General features: G+C 34.3%; 1 protein-coding gene across 1 annotated transcript in view; it reads left to right on the top strand.

The window, feature by feature from the left end:
• The window catches only part of ANKRD32 (ankyrin repeat domain 32), a 75,104-nt gene extending 59,139 nt beyond the window's left edge, over positions 1 to 15,965 (top strand). The window contains exons 16-21 of the mRNA XM_011989442.1: positions 6,721 to 6,866; positions 8,593 to 8,756; positions 9,556 to 9,689; positions 11,645 to 11,737; positions 12,148 to 12,330; positions 14,929 to 15,965. Of these exons, the coding sequence (XP_011844832.1) occupies positions 6,721 to 6,866; positions 8,593 to 8,756; positions 9,556 to 9,689; positions 11,645 to 11,737; positions 12,148 to 12,330; positions 14,929 to 15,410 (1,202 nt within the window). The 3' untranslated portion in view covers positions 15,411 to 15,965. The remainder of the gene's footprint in view (positions 1 to 6,720; positions 6,867 to 8,592; positions 8,757 to 9,555; positions 9,690 to 11,644; positions 11,738 to 12,147; positions 12,331 to 14,928) is intronic.
• The last annotated feature ends 1,167 nt before the right edge of the window (positions 15,966 to 17,132 follow it).

Below are 17,132 nucleotides of genomic sequence, written 5' to 3'. Positions count from 1 at the left end.
TTTTTTTTAATTGCTGGGCATGGTGGCATATGCCAATAGTCACAGCTACTCTGGAGGCTGAAGTGGGAGGATCCCTTGAGCCTAGGAGTCCAAGGCTGCAGGGAGCCATGATTGTGCCACTGCACTCTAGCCTGGATGACAGAGCAAGACCCTGTCTCTTTAAAAAAACAAACAAAAACTTGCTACTATTTTTCCCCATTGAGTCTGGTGCTCTAACAAGAAATGAACATGGGTGAAGCAAACAGAAGTAATTTATATGGATAATTTTTTTCACTCTTCCTTTTCCCCATTACCTACTTTAATGTCTCCCCTAAAATAAAGGGGGAAGGGAGTGTTATTTAAGAAAATGATGGCAGAGCTCATTTCACAAGTTGAAAAGTTCTACCCAATTGTTTGGGCCTCTAGACTGAAGGAGGCTTCCGTAAAGACCTTATGTAGATTCCCAAACTCCATAGGCAGTTTAGGAAGAGTCTTTGTCTATCCTTCCCTTTTTTTTTCTTTATTTCTTTATTTCTGTAATGCTTAATTCCTGAAATGAATACATTTTAAACCAAGTAAGTTTTTTGTGATTCTTAGCTATAAAAGATGACTTTTGTATACTTTTATATACTTGATATTTTAAACTGCCAAATAAGTACTCTACTACACATGTGTTTCAGTGTATCTTGATTTTATATAAAGAAAACATTCTTCAGTATGCTGTCAATCACTTTAATACTTTGAAGAGAGACTTCAGAATAGGAATCCAGGTTATAACTGGGTTCAGGATCTATTCGATGATGCCTCTGCAGAGAGAGTTCTCTTTTTATACTACCAAAGAAGATTTTTATCTGAAGCATTTTAGATAAATCTTTTTTCTTTCTTTTTCATTGAGCTGAGGGGGTGATTACAGTTCCCTTTGTGGACTAGCTGTCCTTTGTTGCATGACTTTAACATTTCTTAGCTAACATTCAATCTTCCTGCAGAACCCTCTCTTACATTTCTTTCCCACCATTCCTACTAGGTAGTTTAGTGGTTTTTATCCTTTTCAAAAAACAGAATTCTGGCATTATTTTCTAGAATGGGAACTAAGCATTTGACTAACGGAATTTCCTGTTTTCATTCCTTAATGAAATTTGAGTTTGGAGACCTAGTAGAGGATTAGCAGTGGCTTTAGAGATTATCAGTATAGTTATATGTCTTGTTTCCAATACATAGTAATTGCCCTTAAGGAATTATAATTTATCTTATAGTTTAGCCAAATGCATGAAATATAGTAAGCCTTGTATTAAAAGGATTCTATTACCTGTTATACATTTGCTTCAGTGCTTTCTTCACTAATATTCTGAGTTTCCCTTCACTTTAAAGCAGGACATTGTTATCCAATGTTACTTTCAGTTTTTACGTGACAAGTGTAAAACCCAGAACTTTGATTCTGTGAGTAACATGAACTTAAACTGAACCTTAGTGTTACTATTATGATCCTGTAAACAGATTATTTTGCTCCCGAAGATCTATTAATATATTTTATCACTAACATTCAAAACTTTAGATGAGATTTAAATTGTCACTATTGAAAAGTATTTTTAAGCCTTTTTCTTTACCTTTCTCAAAATGTACACGTGTGCGCATGCACATGTGCACACACGCAGTTGGTTGCTTAGGCTTCAAATTCGGTTATAGGTAAGCAATTTAAAAGTTTTAAACATTATTTCTTTTTTCTTTTTTTTTGAGACATAGTCTTACTCTCTCCCCCAAGCTGGAATGCAGTGGCATGATCTTGGCTCACTGCAGTCTCTGCCTCCCTGGTTCAAGTGATTCTTGTGCCTCAGCCTCCCAAGTAGCTGGGATTACAGGTGTGTACCACCACGCCTGACTAACTTTTTGTATTTTTAGTAGAGATGGGGGTTTCACCATGTTTGCCAGGCTGGTCTCAAACTGCAGACCTCAGGTGATCTGCCCACCTCGACTTCCCAGGTGCTGGGATTACAGGTATGAACCACTGCGCCCAGCCAAAAGTTTTAAACATATATTTCTAAAAATCATTCAAGTTAGTATTTTTCTATTTTCTGTCTAGTTTTTTTCTTTTCTGTTAGTGCAGGTTGATGTTTAACCTTTGTCAAGAGACAGAAATCAAGTGAACATTTTATCCTAAACCAGTAGCCTCCACCCTGAGGGACAGAGTAAGACTCTTCTCAACAACAACAAAAAATAATGTTTAAAACTTTTAAATTGCCTAGCTATAACCAAATTTGAAGACTAACCAACCAACTGTGTGTGTGTGTACACACGTGTGTGTGTGCAAATGTGTACACTTGGAGAAAGGTAAAGAAAAAGGCTTAAAAAATACTTTTCATTAGTGACAATTTAAATCTCATCTAAAGTTTTGAATGTTAGTGATCAAATGTATTAATAGATATTTGGGAGCAAAATAATCCGTTGACAGAATTAGTAACACTAAGGTTGAGTTTAAGCTCATGTTAGTCACACACACAATCAAAATTCTGGAGTGTTGTAATAATGTTCGTTTTGTTCATATTTTGATGAAGAACTTTAAAATTCATTGTCTGCCACCTCTTTTTTTTCCTCATTTCTTTTCTCTGCTGATATTCCTTTCTTTTTTTAAAAAAAAAAAAATCATTTATTTTGCATTATTCTTCTACTCAGTTACTATCTTTTGCTTTTCCCAAGTCATTAGTAAAGATGTTATAATTTCACTGTTATGTAACTTCCAGTTGAAAATATCGATCCATCTTTCTCAATTATGGTAAACTGGATGTTCTGATTTTTACTAGTTCAGAAGTACAAAATTCATACTGTGACACTACTCAGATTCACATCTATCAAATTCATTTCAGTTTAGTGTAATTTTTAGTTTATAATTGTTTTGTCAAGAATTAAGGCAACAGATATTTTAGAAGATAAATAAAATTTTTTCCATCAGATCTCATATTCATCAGTTCCATATAGATGCTACTCTTTGTTATTTCTGAACACTTTGGACAGAAATTTTCTTTTCTGTATTTTAAGGTCAAGTTATCTGAAATTTCTTTTTTATGCCTACTTGAAATTCCTTGTGTAGTGGCTTAAACTACGGATTAACAAACTGTTCAATCTTAAGTACCAGACAGTAAATATTACTGGCTTTTTAGGCCTTACAGTCTCTTCAGGCCACTCAACTTTGCAGTTTTTAGTAAGAAAGCAACCATACACAATACATAGACAGCATGACTGTGTTCCAGTAAAACTTTATTCGTAAAAACAGGCAGCACACCATGGTTTGCCCATCCTGACTTAAACATATTTCTCCTCCAATTGTTTCAGTGGGAAAGAAGATGTCATCAAAATATACTATAGTTTTTTTTTTTCATATCTTTGTAGAACTTTAATAAAACTTCCGTTTCTCAGATTACATCATTATTTCCTGATAAATACTTTTTCCAAACCTTTATTCACTTTTGCTTTATCTCTTAATTTCTTTCCATGCTTCAGACCTCAAAATATAAATGTTTATGTGTCATTACTAATTCTCAGCCAAAATGTTTCTGTTCTCTTCGTTTATTCAGCAAAATTTTATTGGCATTCTACCAGGCATTGAGCTAAACGCTTTTCTATACAGTGGAAGAGGGCAACAAAACATGGTCCTTGTGGGTTTTTTTTCTTTTTTAACTTTAAGAGAGATAAACTGTAAAGTTAATATAAATATGTCGTTTAAAATTAGTGCTCTGAACAGGAAAAACTAGGTGTTGAGATTGGTGAACTTACTTTTATACTGTATGACCATGGAATGCAGAACGTGAAGAATAAGTAGAAGTTTGACAGTACAGAGTGTTTTTAGTCAGAAGGTAACATTTACCAAAACTCTGAATAGGAAAGAAGGCCTGTTTGAGACCTTCTGGTGCCTGGCTGATGGGAAGAGAGGCCAGAATAAGGCCAAAGAAGGGTTAAGGGAGTTTGTGTAGGGATTTGTAAGCCTTGTTAAGGAGTTAGAAGCTATTGAAACAAGGGAGTAGCATGATCTCATTAACTTGATTTAAAAAGATGGTCCTGGCTTGGCTCTCTATTAGGAGTTATTGGTATCTGCTAACCGTTCATTCATTCATCTGTCAAATACTAAATGTTTACTCTGTACAGATTAATGACCTATATACTGTAAGGGCTACAAGTATGACCCTTCTCTTAAAGTTCTTACAGTCCACGGGCTAATTTTCTTGTGTTCTCCTGTTCATCTGTTTTTTTTTTTTTAATTTCCCTTGACTTTGTAACCTGGTAATATATGGATCTGTCATATTAGTACTTTGTATTCCTTATATCTATAAGCCTATCAGATATGATCCTTATTAGATAAATAACCCCATTTGTAAATTTCAATGTGAGACCAGCTCTTTTGAACTCTGCAAGTTATTTCTACTTTGCTTTTGCCTCTGTCTAGAGTTCTTATGTTAAGAGATCAATTGGTTGCAGTACACTAAAAAAGAAAGTAGGCTTTTTAATGTATATAATTAGAGATTAAATGTTCATATTATCTTTTGATTCTTATCCTTCAGTTTACTGCTTGTACATTTTTAGATAATATTAACAGAGCCTCAGTAGTAGCAAGAAAACTGGTTGTAAGTAATTCTTTTCTCCTTTCCAACTCAAAAAAAATTGTATCTTGGCCGGGCACAGTGGCTTACACCTATAATCCTAGCACTTTGGGAGACCAAGGTGGACGGATCACAAGGTCAGGAGATTGAGACCATCCTGGTTAACACGATGAAACCTGTCTCTACTAAAAATACCAAAAATTAGCCGGGTGTGGTGGCGGGTGCCTGTAGTCCTAGCTACTTGGGAGACTCAGGCAGGAGAATGGTGTGAACCCGGGAGGCGGAGGTTGCAGTGAGCCAAGATCGCGCCACTGCACTCCAGCCTGGACGATACAGCAAGACTCTGTTTCAAAAAAAAAAAAAAATTGTGTCTTTGTAGAGGCCATATTGGAAGGGATTATCTAAATTCAATGATAATATTATCTGTTTGGGGTTAGTTGTATCTGGTTAACATCAGACCTGAAGCCAAAGGTTTAAACACTCCTTATAACAAGCTGCCACAAGGCAAGGGCGTCAGATCTCTTTAGTCAGGGCAAGTTTCTCAGCCTGCGTACTGATTATGTTTTGGGCTGGATAATTATTTGTTGTTGGGGCTGTCCTGTGTATTGTAGGCTGTCCTGTGTATTGTAGGCTGTCCTGTGTATTGTAGCATCCTGGGCCTTTGCCCACTAGATGCCAATAGCATCCCCTTCCCCAATGTGGCAACCAGAAATTAACAAATGTTACCTGAGAGCAGATCCTCCCTTACTTCTCCCATCCACTCTTGAAAATCAGAGTCAAGGGTCAAGGACTACAAGACACTAGATCCCCAGCCTTTTATGAAGGCATCTGAGCAGGACATTGACTGGGTGTCTGCATTCTCTTCGCCCTGAAAGAATTCCATCCCGAATAGGGAGGCCAGCTTTTATGCCTTATACTCCTATTAAGTTTATCATTGTCTGATTTTGAAACTATATTTTAACTTAATGCTTACAATTTTAATCCTTCTCTTCTGTTTATTATGTTTATTTTGCTAATTGTATTGACTTATTCTTTATTCTTCCAGTATTTATAGTTAATCTGCCTTATTGTATAATATCACAACTTTTTTATATTGTTTGTAATTTTAGCTCTTTTGCTATCCTCTTGGTTGGTCTTATTTATTCTTTTATTATCATTTTGTTGTATTTTCATCACGTTACATAGATAATATTAATAGACAGTTTATAATATTAAATAGATCACATGGGAAATAGTCACTCTTTTATCACTTTCAATTCATGGGTATATTTACGCGTTTTCATCTTATTGAAGTACTTGAGGTTTTGTATAAGAGATTTGAGGCTTTTGATGTTTTCTTGTTTTTTGTTTCATCATTTAAAATTATCCACCATCTTGCGTGCACCTATAGTCCCAGCTACTTAGGAGGCTGAGGCAGGAGAATTGCTTGAACCTGGGAGGCGGAGGTTACAGTGAGCTGAGATCGCACCACTGCACTCCAGCCTGGCGACAGAGCAAGACTCTGTCTTTAAAAAAAAAAGAAAAAATGTATCCACCATCCCCCATAGTAGAGTGGGTGCACACTTCTGAGGAAGTCTTTATACATGCTCTTGTTTCATGTTTTTCTTCTTTATACATGCTCTTGTTTCATGTTTTTCTTCTTCACCTTGTGCCCTTCGTCCTTTTCTGCAGTGATAAGATTCATGGGTGTTGTCATAGGAAGCAGTCTACTTTCTTCCTATCAATTCGGTACTGATCATTGCAAATTAAATACTAGGATTTCATTTAGAAACTAATTACTGGTTTTCCAAAGGAGCATCCCTATTGTGGGAAGAGATCTTTAATGGTAGTTGGAAAGTATAGTGATAAATAAAATCCCTTGTATATATTCATATGTTACCTAATCTGTATATATGTAATTTCAAGACTTGTATCTGAAATAATCAAACCTAATGATTGTTTTTTCAAATGTGAGATCATGTACCATTAAATATTTTCTCTTAAAAGTCAAGGAATAGGGATATTGCCTATTTTTTATGGGTTAAAATCATGTGTATGGATCTTACAGGTATAAGAACTCTCATTTGATGGAATAAACTTCACTAAGGAAATAGCCTATGGAAAAAAGTATATAGGATACAGCAGTAACTATGTCGACTTACCTTATGTTCTCCAGACTTTTCTTCACAGGAATTAGAGATTTTCATTTGCTCCTTTTCCTCCTCCTGGCTTCAAATGTTTGTTGCAGAGGCAGTCTTTAAAAAGTTGTGTCTACAGAGCTCTGGTAGTGTTTCTTCTGAGCCACTCTCTCTTCAGAAAATGGTAAGCACCTCTCTATTCTGAAGTGAGTTCACAAACTCAATTTTATTTATTTATTTATTTATTTATTTATTTTGAAACGGAGTCTTGCTCTGTTGTCCAGGCTGGAATGCAGTGGCGCGATCTCGGCTCACTGTAAGCTCCGCCTCCTGGGTTCATGCCATTCTCCTGCCTCAGCCTCCCTGGTAGCTGGGACTACAGGCACCGGCCACCACACCCAGCTAATTTTTTTATATTTTTAGTAGAGACAGCGTTTCACCACGTTAGCCAGGGTGGTCTCGATCTCCTGACCTTGTGATCTGCCTGCCTCGGCCTCCCAAAGTGCTGGGAATACAGGCGTGAGCCACTGCGCCCGGCCCACAAACTGAATTTTAAAATATTCTTGGTTATTTCAAGTAAGTAGGCAGAATATATTAATTCATAAATCTTTCAATTCTGCATAAAAGCTAGTATATTTCTATCTCAAAACAGAGTAGTGAAAGCCAGCGGCAGTGCTGAGTGCCTGTAGTTCCAGCTGCTCAGGAGACTGAGGCGGGAGGATTGCTTGTGCCCCAGAATTCGAAGCTATAGTGCATTATGATTGCACCTGTGCATAGCCACTGCATTCCATCCTGGACAACATTGTGAGACCCCTTCTCCAGGGGCAGTTTGGGGAAGATAATCACCAAATAGAAATTTTAAGGTGGAGCATGATGGCCCCTTCCTATAATTCTAACACTTTTGGAAGCTGAGGCAGGAGGATCCCTTGAGCCCAGGAGTTCAAAACCAGCCTGGGCAACATAGCAAGACTCTGTCTCTAAAAAAAGTTAAATTGGCTGGGCATGGTGGCACATGCCTGTGGTCCCAGCTACTTGGGAGGCTGAGGTGGGAGGATCCTTAATCCCAGGAGGTTGAGGCAGCGGTGACCTGTAATAACCACTGTATTCTAGGCTAGGTGACATACTAAGACCCTGTCTCAACAACAACAACAACAACAAAAAGAAAAAGAGATTTTAATTTCTTTTGAGCATAGCCAAGGGTTAATCATAGAAAAGTAAAAAAATCCTTGTTCTCTAATAAAATTCGTATGTGAGGTTATTATTTTGGAAAAAACGAGATCCAACAAAATTCTAAATGGTATTTAAAAAGCAGAATATTATGCATATAAGCTACAATTGATTTAAAGTTTTCCAGTTTTATTTTGGCTATCTTTAGATATTAATATCCAGTAGCTCTAGCAATTTTTTAATTAAATGAGAAATACGTATATTGGTCAGATTAGGCAAATTCTGTTTTGCAGCAATCCTTGCCTTTAAGGATGTTTTTATTCCTTATTTTGTTTTCTATTGAAGAAAGACTTGTTTTCTGCTAAAAAAAAAAAAAAGGCATTATCAAAATGGAAATTAAGAAATACCAGTTGTATGTAAATCATACATATAAAATATGCAAATGAATCATACACATTGGGCATAAGACTAATCAAAAGAGCTTTCTTAAATGAGGATCAAAATTGAATTAGAAAAAAAATAATTATTTTTAAGAAGGTATTTTTCTGTTTGTTCACATGGTATTGACTATGACACAAAGCTAGCTTTCTTAATATTTTATTATGTTCAACCAAGATAGAGTGGCAACCATAGTGATGCAACCAGGAAAATATAACCAAATGTAATAATGAAATGAATCAAATAATTTCTCTTTACTGCTGTTTTTGTAGTTGAGAAAATAATGCGATATTATTTTTCAACAGGTATATTCCTATTTACCAGCCTTGGGGAAAACTGGTGTGCTTGGGTCGGGAAAGATTCAGATATCAAAGAAAATAGGACAGCGGCCTTGTTTTGACTCTCAGAGAGCCTTACTAATGTTGAATGGTACTAAACAAAAACAAGTCGAAGGGCTGCCGGAGTTACCGTAAGTGATGCTGATATCCCAGCTGTGCTTTATTTTGGAGTACAGCTCTTTTTCTGATGCATTTCTTGAACTTTATGGTTATCTGTGACACTGTCTGAATTATATTGATTAGATCAAAACTCAGTTTTAGATGTATTTGATCAACATTTTCTGTTTCTGTAATTCAAGGTACATGCTTTCTTTCTGCTTCCCAAAAGAAATAAAACTGGTCATCAAATTATTGATGCATTGTTGATGAAATACAGTTTTACACAATTTTTGTTCTATGATTTGAATTACTACTTTGCCATAATATAGATGGAATTTCAGAATGCATGGTCATATGAGATATCCTATATCGTAATAGTAGTTTTCCCAAAATGAGAAACCACCTCTAAAAGTATAGGGTGTATAAAAGTGTATGTCGTATAAAACTCAGTAAAGTTCTGTGAGAGGAAGAAGAGAATAGAATCAGAATATGAAACTGAGAATGGGGAGCAGAGACCTGCTTGATCTTAGCTTTCTGCTTTATTTTCTCTGTCAATATATGGTTTAACTGGTCTTTTGCTCTTTATTTGACATTTTGTATTTATAAATTTAGTGAGCAGTTGGGGGAGTAAGACTAATAAAAGAAAATTAGTGCACTGAAATTTGTTTCTACACAGTTGAAATAAATTTTAAAATTAGAAAGCAGTAAAGATTGAATGAGCAAGGGGGTTTAAATTAAAAGGAGGCTAGACTTTTAAAAAATACCATCTAATGTATGCTGGCACGCCTTGCTGAAAAACAAGCTTTCCTTATTTCTTACTTTTCCTTTCAGAGACCTGAACCTTGCTAAATGTTCCTCATCATTAAAAAAATTGAAAAAGAAGTCAGAAGGAGAATTGTCCTGTTCCAAGGAGAATTGCCCCTCTGTAGTTAAAAAGATGAATTTTCACAAGACTAATCTAAAAGGTATTCCAAGTATCTAAATTAATTTATGCTAAGAACTTTTCGTTGTTATAGTCAGTACTTGCAGGTTTCACACATTTGCCCTGATGAATACTTGAACTTAAATATTGGACTAGGTCCAGGAAGTACCTTCTTGGATAACGTATTATTTTCTTGAACTGTCATTTATGCAAAGAAAGTGATTGTTTAATACCCAGTATAATAGAGTATTCCTTCCTTTTTTTCCTCTCCTTGCCGTTACAGATATGAAACACAGTGTAGCATTCATTGAGCTCATTCCAGACTTGCCCGCCTTACTTTTCTATTCCATCTCAACCTGTGCTGCTTAGGATCAGTGTCTTCTGATTTGAAAGTATAATTCAGTCTTCATCTCTTTCAGTCCTAGACATTTTGTGAACAAAGAATGAAGAGTAGGCTATGTTACATAGCTGTGTTAAGCATATGGGCTCTTTTCTTCCAGGCATTGAGCCCAGACTATGAAATGTGTTTGGCTTTTGGTTCTAACTATACTGGAACCTAAGTACCTAAAGGATGAAATAACAAGAATAGCGTAATAATTCACTTTGGCACCTCTTTTACTTAGACACCTCTTAACTTGCAAATGAATCTTCCGGAAGTCTTTACCTGGCCAAAGTAAATTGCTGAGTCTTTTTTGTTGTTGTTGTTATTTATGAGTTATATCTTGTTTTTAATACAAATATTAACATTATGACACCCATGGAAATAGTGACAGTGAAGTGCTTATATTTTAACATGATATAAGTTCATAATTGCATATTATAGATTCAGAATAACTGTTCATTTGGCTTGGAATATGAAAATTGTATTAAATGAGAACTCAGATATTAATTTCACAAATCAGCGTTCCTTTTTCTTTGTTTTATTGTTTCAAAAAGTAAAATGAATATGAATGATTTTAGGCAGAACAGCAGAAGGAACTGGGAGAGAGGAAGAGAATTGAGATATAGTAGAGAAAAACTTCAAAAGCTTTTTATGCATGTAAAAAATGTTTTTGTAGAAGTTACAGAGATAATCTGTAAAACTGAACACTGTAAAAATGTGCTTAGTATTTTATAGCAATAACAAATTTGATTCAGTATTTCATTTTGTTTCCTAAGCAGTCATTTATAGTAATTTTTTTTAAATTCCCCTTAAATAATCACTTATATCTTATTAACCTTGGTTATAACAGTGATGGATATAGACAATTTTAGCCAGAAGGCATTAATTGCATCTCTCCTAGAAAAAACCTTGTCTTTCTATTTGTTACTCTTGTTCAGCTTTAAATGGTACTAGGGATTTTTTTTTACGTCCGTGTGTGTGTGTGTGTGTGTGTGTGTGTGTGTGTGTGTGTGGTGTGTTTATATTAAGATTCCTCCATTTCTCCCTCTCTGTGCTGTTGTAGCCAAGCCAGACAGCCTATTGAGAAGCAGCAAACCATCTGTTAATGGATTTGAAGTTCTGAATTATACTTGAGTGTGTAGAGGCACTCATGCTTAGCCAGAAACATTCATTTGAATTAAGCTATAAATGCTGTATAAAAAAGAGCCATACATTTAACGTAGGTTCATGAATAAATTTAAGAGAGGGCAATTGCACTCTAAACTTTTATTGCTGCAAAACCCAGTATTTTCGGTGTTCTCTGATCATTTGGGGGTTTTATAGCAGGATTGAAGCTTTAAACCTTGAACTAGGGGAGACAATGCCTGTGTTAAACCTTTTGCGGTAGAATTTCATTGCTGAGTTGCTGATAGAACAGAAGCAATATGGATTGGTGGGGGTCCTTCCCCTTCCCCCCCCCCCTTTTTTAATGCAGGAGATGTTTAAACCAGTCAAAAGGAAAACTCAATAAATAATTTTCTGGCATGGGGCCAGATCTCCTAGTTCATGCCCTTTGATTATTTTCTTTAGTTGATATCTTGTCTTCTCTGGAATAATCTATTAATTTTTTATGGCAGGAGAAACAGCCCTGCATAGAGCTTGCATAAATAACCAAGTGGAGAAATTGATTCTTCTTCTCTCTTTGCCAGGAATAGACATCAATGTTAAAGGTAAGTTTTAAATCTTTGTGCTGTAGTCCAATGTCTTAATACTTGTGATATTAAACAGTTTTATATCACATTAAGAGAAATTATTTAAGTAAATTTACCTAAGGTATCTTAAAAGTATAAGAAAAATTTCTTAGCAAAGCCAAGAAATTTATCATATATTGATTTATAACTAATAGTATAAAAACATTTTTGTGTTCATATTTTGATAATACCCAGTATTAATATTTTAAAATTGTTTTTAAATTTTTAAGGTAGAAATATGATTACACCCTAGACGTTTTTATCACAGCATTCTTTTTGTATATGAAGCACCTAGAAAGTCACACTGATGAGAAAAGTAGAACACCAGTACTTTCCTACCAAAAGTCCTACTTCTGCCGTTTTAAAACTTGCCTTGATTTCTAATTTAGACAATGCTGGCTGGACGCCTTTGCATGAAGCCTGTAACTATGGCAACACAGTGTGTGTCCAGGAAATTTTGCAACGTTGTCCAGAGGTAGATCTGCTCACTCAAGTGGACGGGGTGACTCCTTTGCATGATGCACTGTCAAACGGACATGTAGAAATTGGCAAGCTGCTACTACAGCATGGGGGTGAGTGTGTTTATGCTAAATGGGTTTTGATAAATTATCCAGTTTTTTGATGAATCCTGCAGAGGTAGATAACATTTTATGTTTAAAATCTGCAAGGAAAGATGCCTTTATTTCATATTAATGAAAAAGTAAGGATAAAAAGTCTCCTAAAATGTAAGCACCCTTTATTAGTAGAGATAAAAGCCTTTTCATAATATATATTTGTTTATGTATGTATTATTAAGCTTATTTAGGTTCGTGTATGAGAGTTTATTTTTGAATTGAGTTTGCTGGTTTTAAATATTTATCCTTTTCCTTCAGGTGTGTAATGTCTTTGTGAGCCAGTCATTTCTGAAAGCTTATTGATAAAGGGATACAAATGTTCAATTGTGATTGCCTGGATTTTTTCATTCTTTTTTCATTTCCTGTATATAACTACAAACTCAATCTTATTTTTAATGAGTCATTTCTGTACAGACTGTAAAAAATGATATCCTAGAATATTTTTCATCATTCGCATTTTGCAGCCAGTTAAGTTAAAGCAGGAGGATTTTCAAATGGTGATAACTGTTATGCAGGGGTTTTGTGAAGGAGAGTAGCTTGAACTGAATATTCATCTGTGTTTTTCCTGCTGATTTTTGATCTTTGCTTTCAGCAAGGCCCCACATTATTTCAGTGTCATTCTTCTTATATCTAAACTGAATAATGTAAATTTTACAACAAAATGTTCAAAACGGATTGGTGTTTTTAAAGAAAAAAGAAAACTGATGACCAACTTAGAATATGGAAACAAAGATTTGTAGAAATTACTTGTCGCTTTTATTTGTATTAATTTTACATTTAAATTTGATATTATCTTATCCTGTAATTAAAATATTTGATTGTGCATAAAGACAAAAAACATATTTTCTTAAGATGTGTTTTTAGTATATATGCATCTAAGGAAGGCTGTATAGCATGGTAGTTTAAGACATTTGGTTATATATAGTCTTCTCCTGCCCCCTAAAGGCCTTAGCGTGTCTCTTTTACTGATATCATTTCATAGTCAATATATTTTTCAGTTCTTCTACCTTGTTTTTTTTAGTATTCTGTGTTTACTAAACCATAAGTTCACCTCCTCAGTGTTTTATTTTTCTACTCAACCATGTGTCTGGCATTCAGGCCAATATTTGTTAGGAGCCATTATTGTGTTAGGGCCAGCTCTTCAGTAGAGTATGGCATTATACCAACCAACGTGAATTTTTCTAGGGCCCTTAGTGGAGAATAGTAAAGAGATCGGTTTCTTATCCTAGAAGAGGAAATCTAATTGTGTTTGTTTTTATCAAAGTCCTTTGGCAATCGTACAGACTTGTTTCTGCCTTAGTCATATTCTGGGTTTGGACCTGTCAAGTGGTTTGACACTTACATTGAAGTAACTGCATTATCTATTCATTGTGAGTCACTCAGCCTCGAGAGCAATAATTTCAAGAATTTATTTATGTCTCTAAAACCTTTGTTTACTTTTGGTGTCCTGTGTCCGTAATTTTGTCTCTTCTTTTTTTTTTTTTTTTTTTTTTTTAAACAGAAGTAACTTGGAACAGTTTTTTTGAGATGTTGGCACAGTGAAAAGGAGCCTAATTTTGTTTTAGAATTACCTTCTTTCCATAAATTATACATTAATCATATTATCAATGGTTGATCTTTTATATTAAGTACATTTTATATCTATGCTATTATATATGTCTGATCAGAATCATCATTAAGAATTGTAGCAGTTATGATCAGTTCTCTCTTTCTGACAATATGATCTATGTTATAATGGTAGGACCTTGTGATTATGTCTGCTAGTACTAAAACCTTTATATCCCCTGTAACGTTTTTATGGCCAAGTGCATAAATAATTATAAGACTTGACTGATGAAGGCACAAAGTACTCCTATACTTTGCTATGTAACCAAATGCTGAGTTATGTTTTGCCTCCTCCACATCATCCTTTAGTACCTAGGGGATAAACTGTATCTTTAGTACTTTCTGAGTAGGTAGTTAAATGAGTTTAACTTGTATAGATGGATGAGCTCTGAGTTTGATCTAGAATTAATATGTAATTTGTGTGAATCAGTTACCTGTACTAAACATTGAACACAAGCAAGGGTAATATGAAAACTGTGTTCTCTATCTGTGCAAGGTTTTGCAGTCTTTGCACTGCTAGAATTGTTTATTAGCAATGAAAGGGGCACTACTTTTTCCTCTTGGTGATATTTTGAGATACCCCTGAGGCTCTTATACAGAATGTGTAAGATGAATACATTTTTAAAATTTCTTCTGGGAACACTGAAATTCTTAAGATGATAATTGATAAAGTTTTATAAAAGTTTTCTTTTTAATATTTGTAGTTGTATTTATTATTTATTTAACTAAGGCACGCACGTTTGGGGAAACCTTATTAGGTAATTGACTAGAATGTTTTTAATGTACCTTTATTAGTCTATATATCTAGCCAGTTAATTGTGTCAACCTGAATTAATACAAAATATGATTGTAAAGAAAGCCCTGGATGCTTTGGGAGAAAAGAGAAGACAGCTGTTAAGCTGCCAAAATAGAAGTGTTTTACATGTAACATTTTGCATTTTCTTTTCACAGGCCCAGTGCTTTTACAACAGAGGAATGCTAAGGGAGAATTGCCCTTGGACTATGTGGTTTCACCTCAAATCAAAGAAGAACTGTTTGCTATTACAAAAGTAGAAGATACAGTGGAGAACTTTCATGCACAAGCAGAGAAACATTTTCATTACCAGCAACTTGAATTTGGCTCATTTTTACTTAGTAGGATGTTGCTAAATTTTTGTTCAATTTTTGATTTATCTTCAGAGTTCATTTTAGCTTCCAAAGGGTTAACTCATCTAAATGAACTGCTTATGGCTTGTAAAAGTCATAAAGAAACCACCAGTGTTCATACTGACTGGTTATTGGATCTTTATGCTAGAAATATAAAGACATTGCAGAAACTCCCACATATTCTTAAGGAACTGCCTGAGAATTTAAAAGTGTGTCCTGGAGTACACACTGAGGCCTTGATGGTAACATTGGAAATGATGTGTCGGTCAGTCACAGAGTTTTCATGATAATGCTAGAAAGGATGGATTGACTTTCTAAATCTGTTCCGTTTGCATTGGCACTTACTGTGGACTTCATAGCTTACTGACAGTAATTTGATTTATTTATTGACAGACTTTGCAGCCTTGCTAAATTTTAAAAGCATTTTTTTAAAAACTTCTGCAAAACTCTAGTATGGGCTTCTTTCTTTTTCCATGGTGTAGAATTTGACTCAAAAGTAAAAATAATTTTGTTTTAGTATATTCTACTTTCATTAATCTTTAATTTTTTTGTTCTGAAAGTGATATATTGTACGTGTAAAATTAATTTAAATATTTTTTCAAATCAAAATGTAATGTCCTGTATTCTAGATGTTCTAGGTCTTAGAATCATGGCAAGGATATTCATACAAATGTGTACCTATAAACTTGTAGCTCCTGACTCTTATGGGTGGATTTTGAGGAAAAAACAAGACTAAACAAAAAACATGTAGCTCCCTATTTTTTCTCTCTAGGTTGTTGGACTGAAATATGCATTTTAGCTTTGTGTGTTTCTAAAATAAACATTTCTAAAATTTACAGTAATAATTAATATTCTTTTGGTTTTTAAATGCAGCAAATACGCAGAGTCTGACAGGTCAATTCTTTGATCTGTTTTATTTTAGCAATTCATATACAAAATGTATGTCGCTGCCCTATGTAACCAATATTCTGTACCTGAAAATATTCTGCTGCATAAGTTTATGAGTTTAATATAAAGATTATGAGTGGCATCTAAGTAATAGATTTGAGATTATTTAAGATCTTAATATATAATGTGAATTTACTGAGTAGTAATGTTTTAATTTGCAGTTTTTCCTAATAGCAGTTTGTAGTAAAACTAAAAGAAAGGGTATAGATAATAACCACTTTTGAAATTGGAGTTTCTTCACTACTGGGAGTAAGTTACATTATGGTACAGGTGGAAAATAAACACTTCCATTTAGCTTTTATGTAACTCAAGTGATGACTTTACAGCAGTTAATCTGCTAAAGCAACACACTTCAGTTTTATTTTGCAAATAGATATTTTAACAAGATACAAATGCTCAGTATCATATTACTGGGTTTGTAATCTAAATTGAAAATTGCTACATCAGTATGAAATATTTTAAATAAGTAATTTTTCATACATACTCAAGAAATACTAGTTTCTATTTAGCCTTCAAATTTGGCATCATGCAAATCTCTTTATTATTAATCTGCCAAAGTATCAGAGAAAAAGTTATATAGTGAAGACTAAGAAAAGTTTAAATACTTATAGAAAGTAAAGTGCTTCTCCAGATGATGAATAAGAATGTTTTTTATTCCAAGGAGTTCCTCTTTATAATGGTGTCTGGGATAGTGTTTTCTTGGTAAACTCATATAAATTTGTAAACATAGGCTTTGACATCATACACATTTTCAAATCCTTGTCTAGATCCTTAATAACTAAATTGCAAGGCAAATTCTTTTCTGAGCTTGGTTTTCCTACATGTCAAATAGAAATCACACCAGGTAGCTTTGTCATGATAGAATTGTTAGCCTATCACATCATATGACACTTAATAAATATCGTTTCCTTTCTAGTTCTTACCTCCTCTTTTGATTATAATGAGTCATTTAGACAAAAGACAAGATAGTAATTGTTTAAGTTGGTAGTAATTCTAAGGTAATTAAGTAATCAACATCATGAGTTAGGGTTTTATACTGTTAAGACAAAGTAGTTTTCCAA

The sequence above is a fragment of the Mandrillus leucophaeus genome, unplaced genomic scaffold (assembly GCF_000951045.1).
Source record: "Mandrillus leucophaeus isolate KB7577 unplaced genomic scaffold, Mleu.le_1.0 Scaffold353, whole genome shotgun sequence".
Lineage (NCBI taxonomy): Eukaryota > Metazoa > Chordata > Mammalia > Primates > Cercopithecidae > Mandrillus > Mandrillus leucophaeus.
The sequence above is the reverse complement of the archived record's forward strand: the minus strand, read 5'-3'. Positions and strand labels throughout refer to the sequence as shown.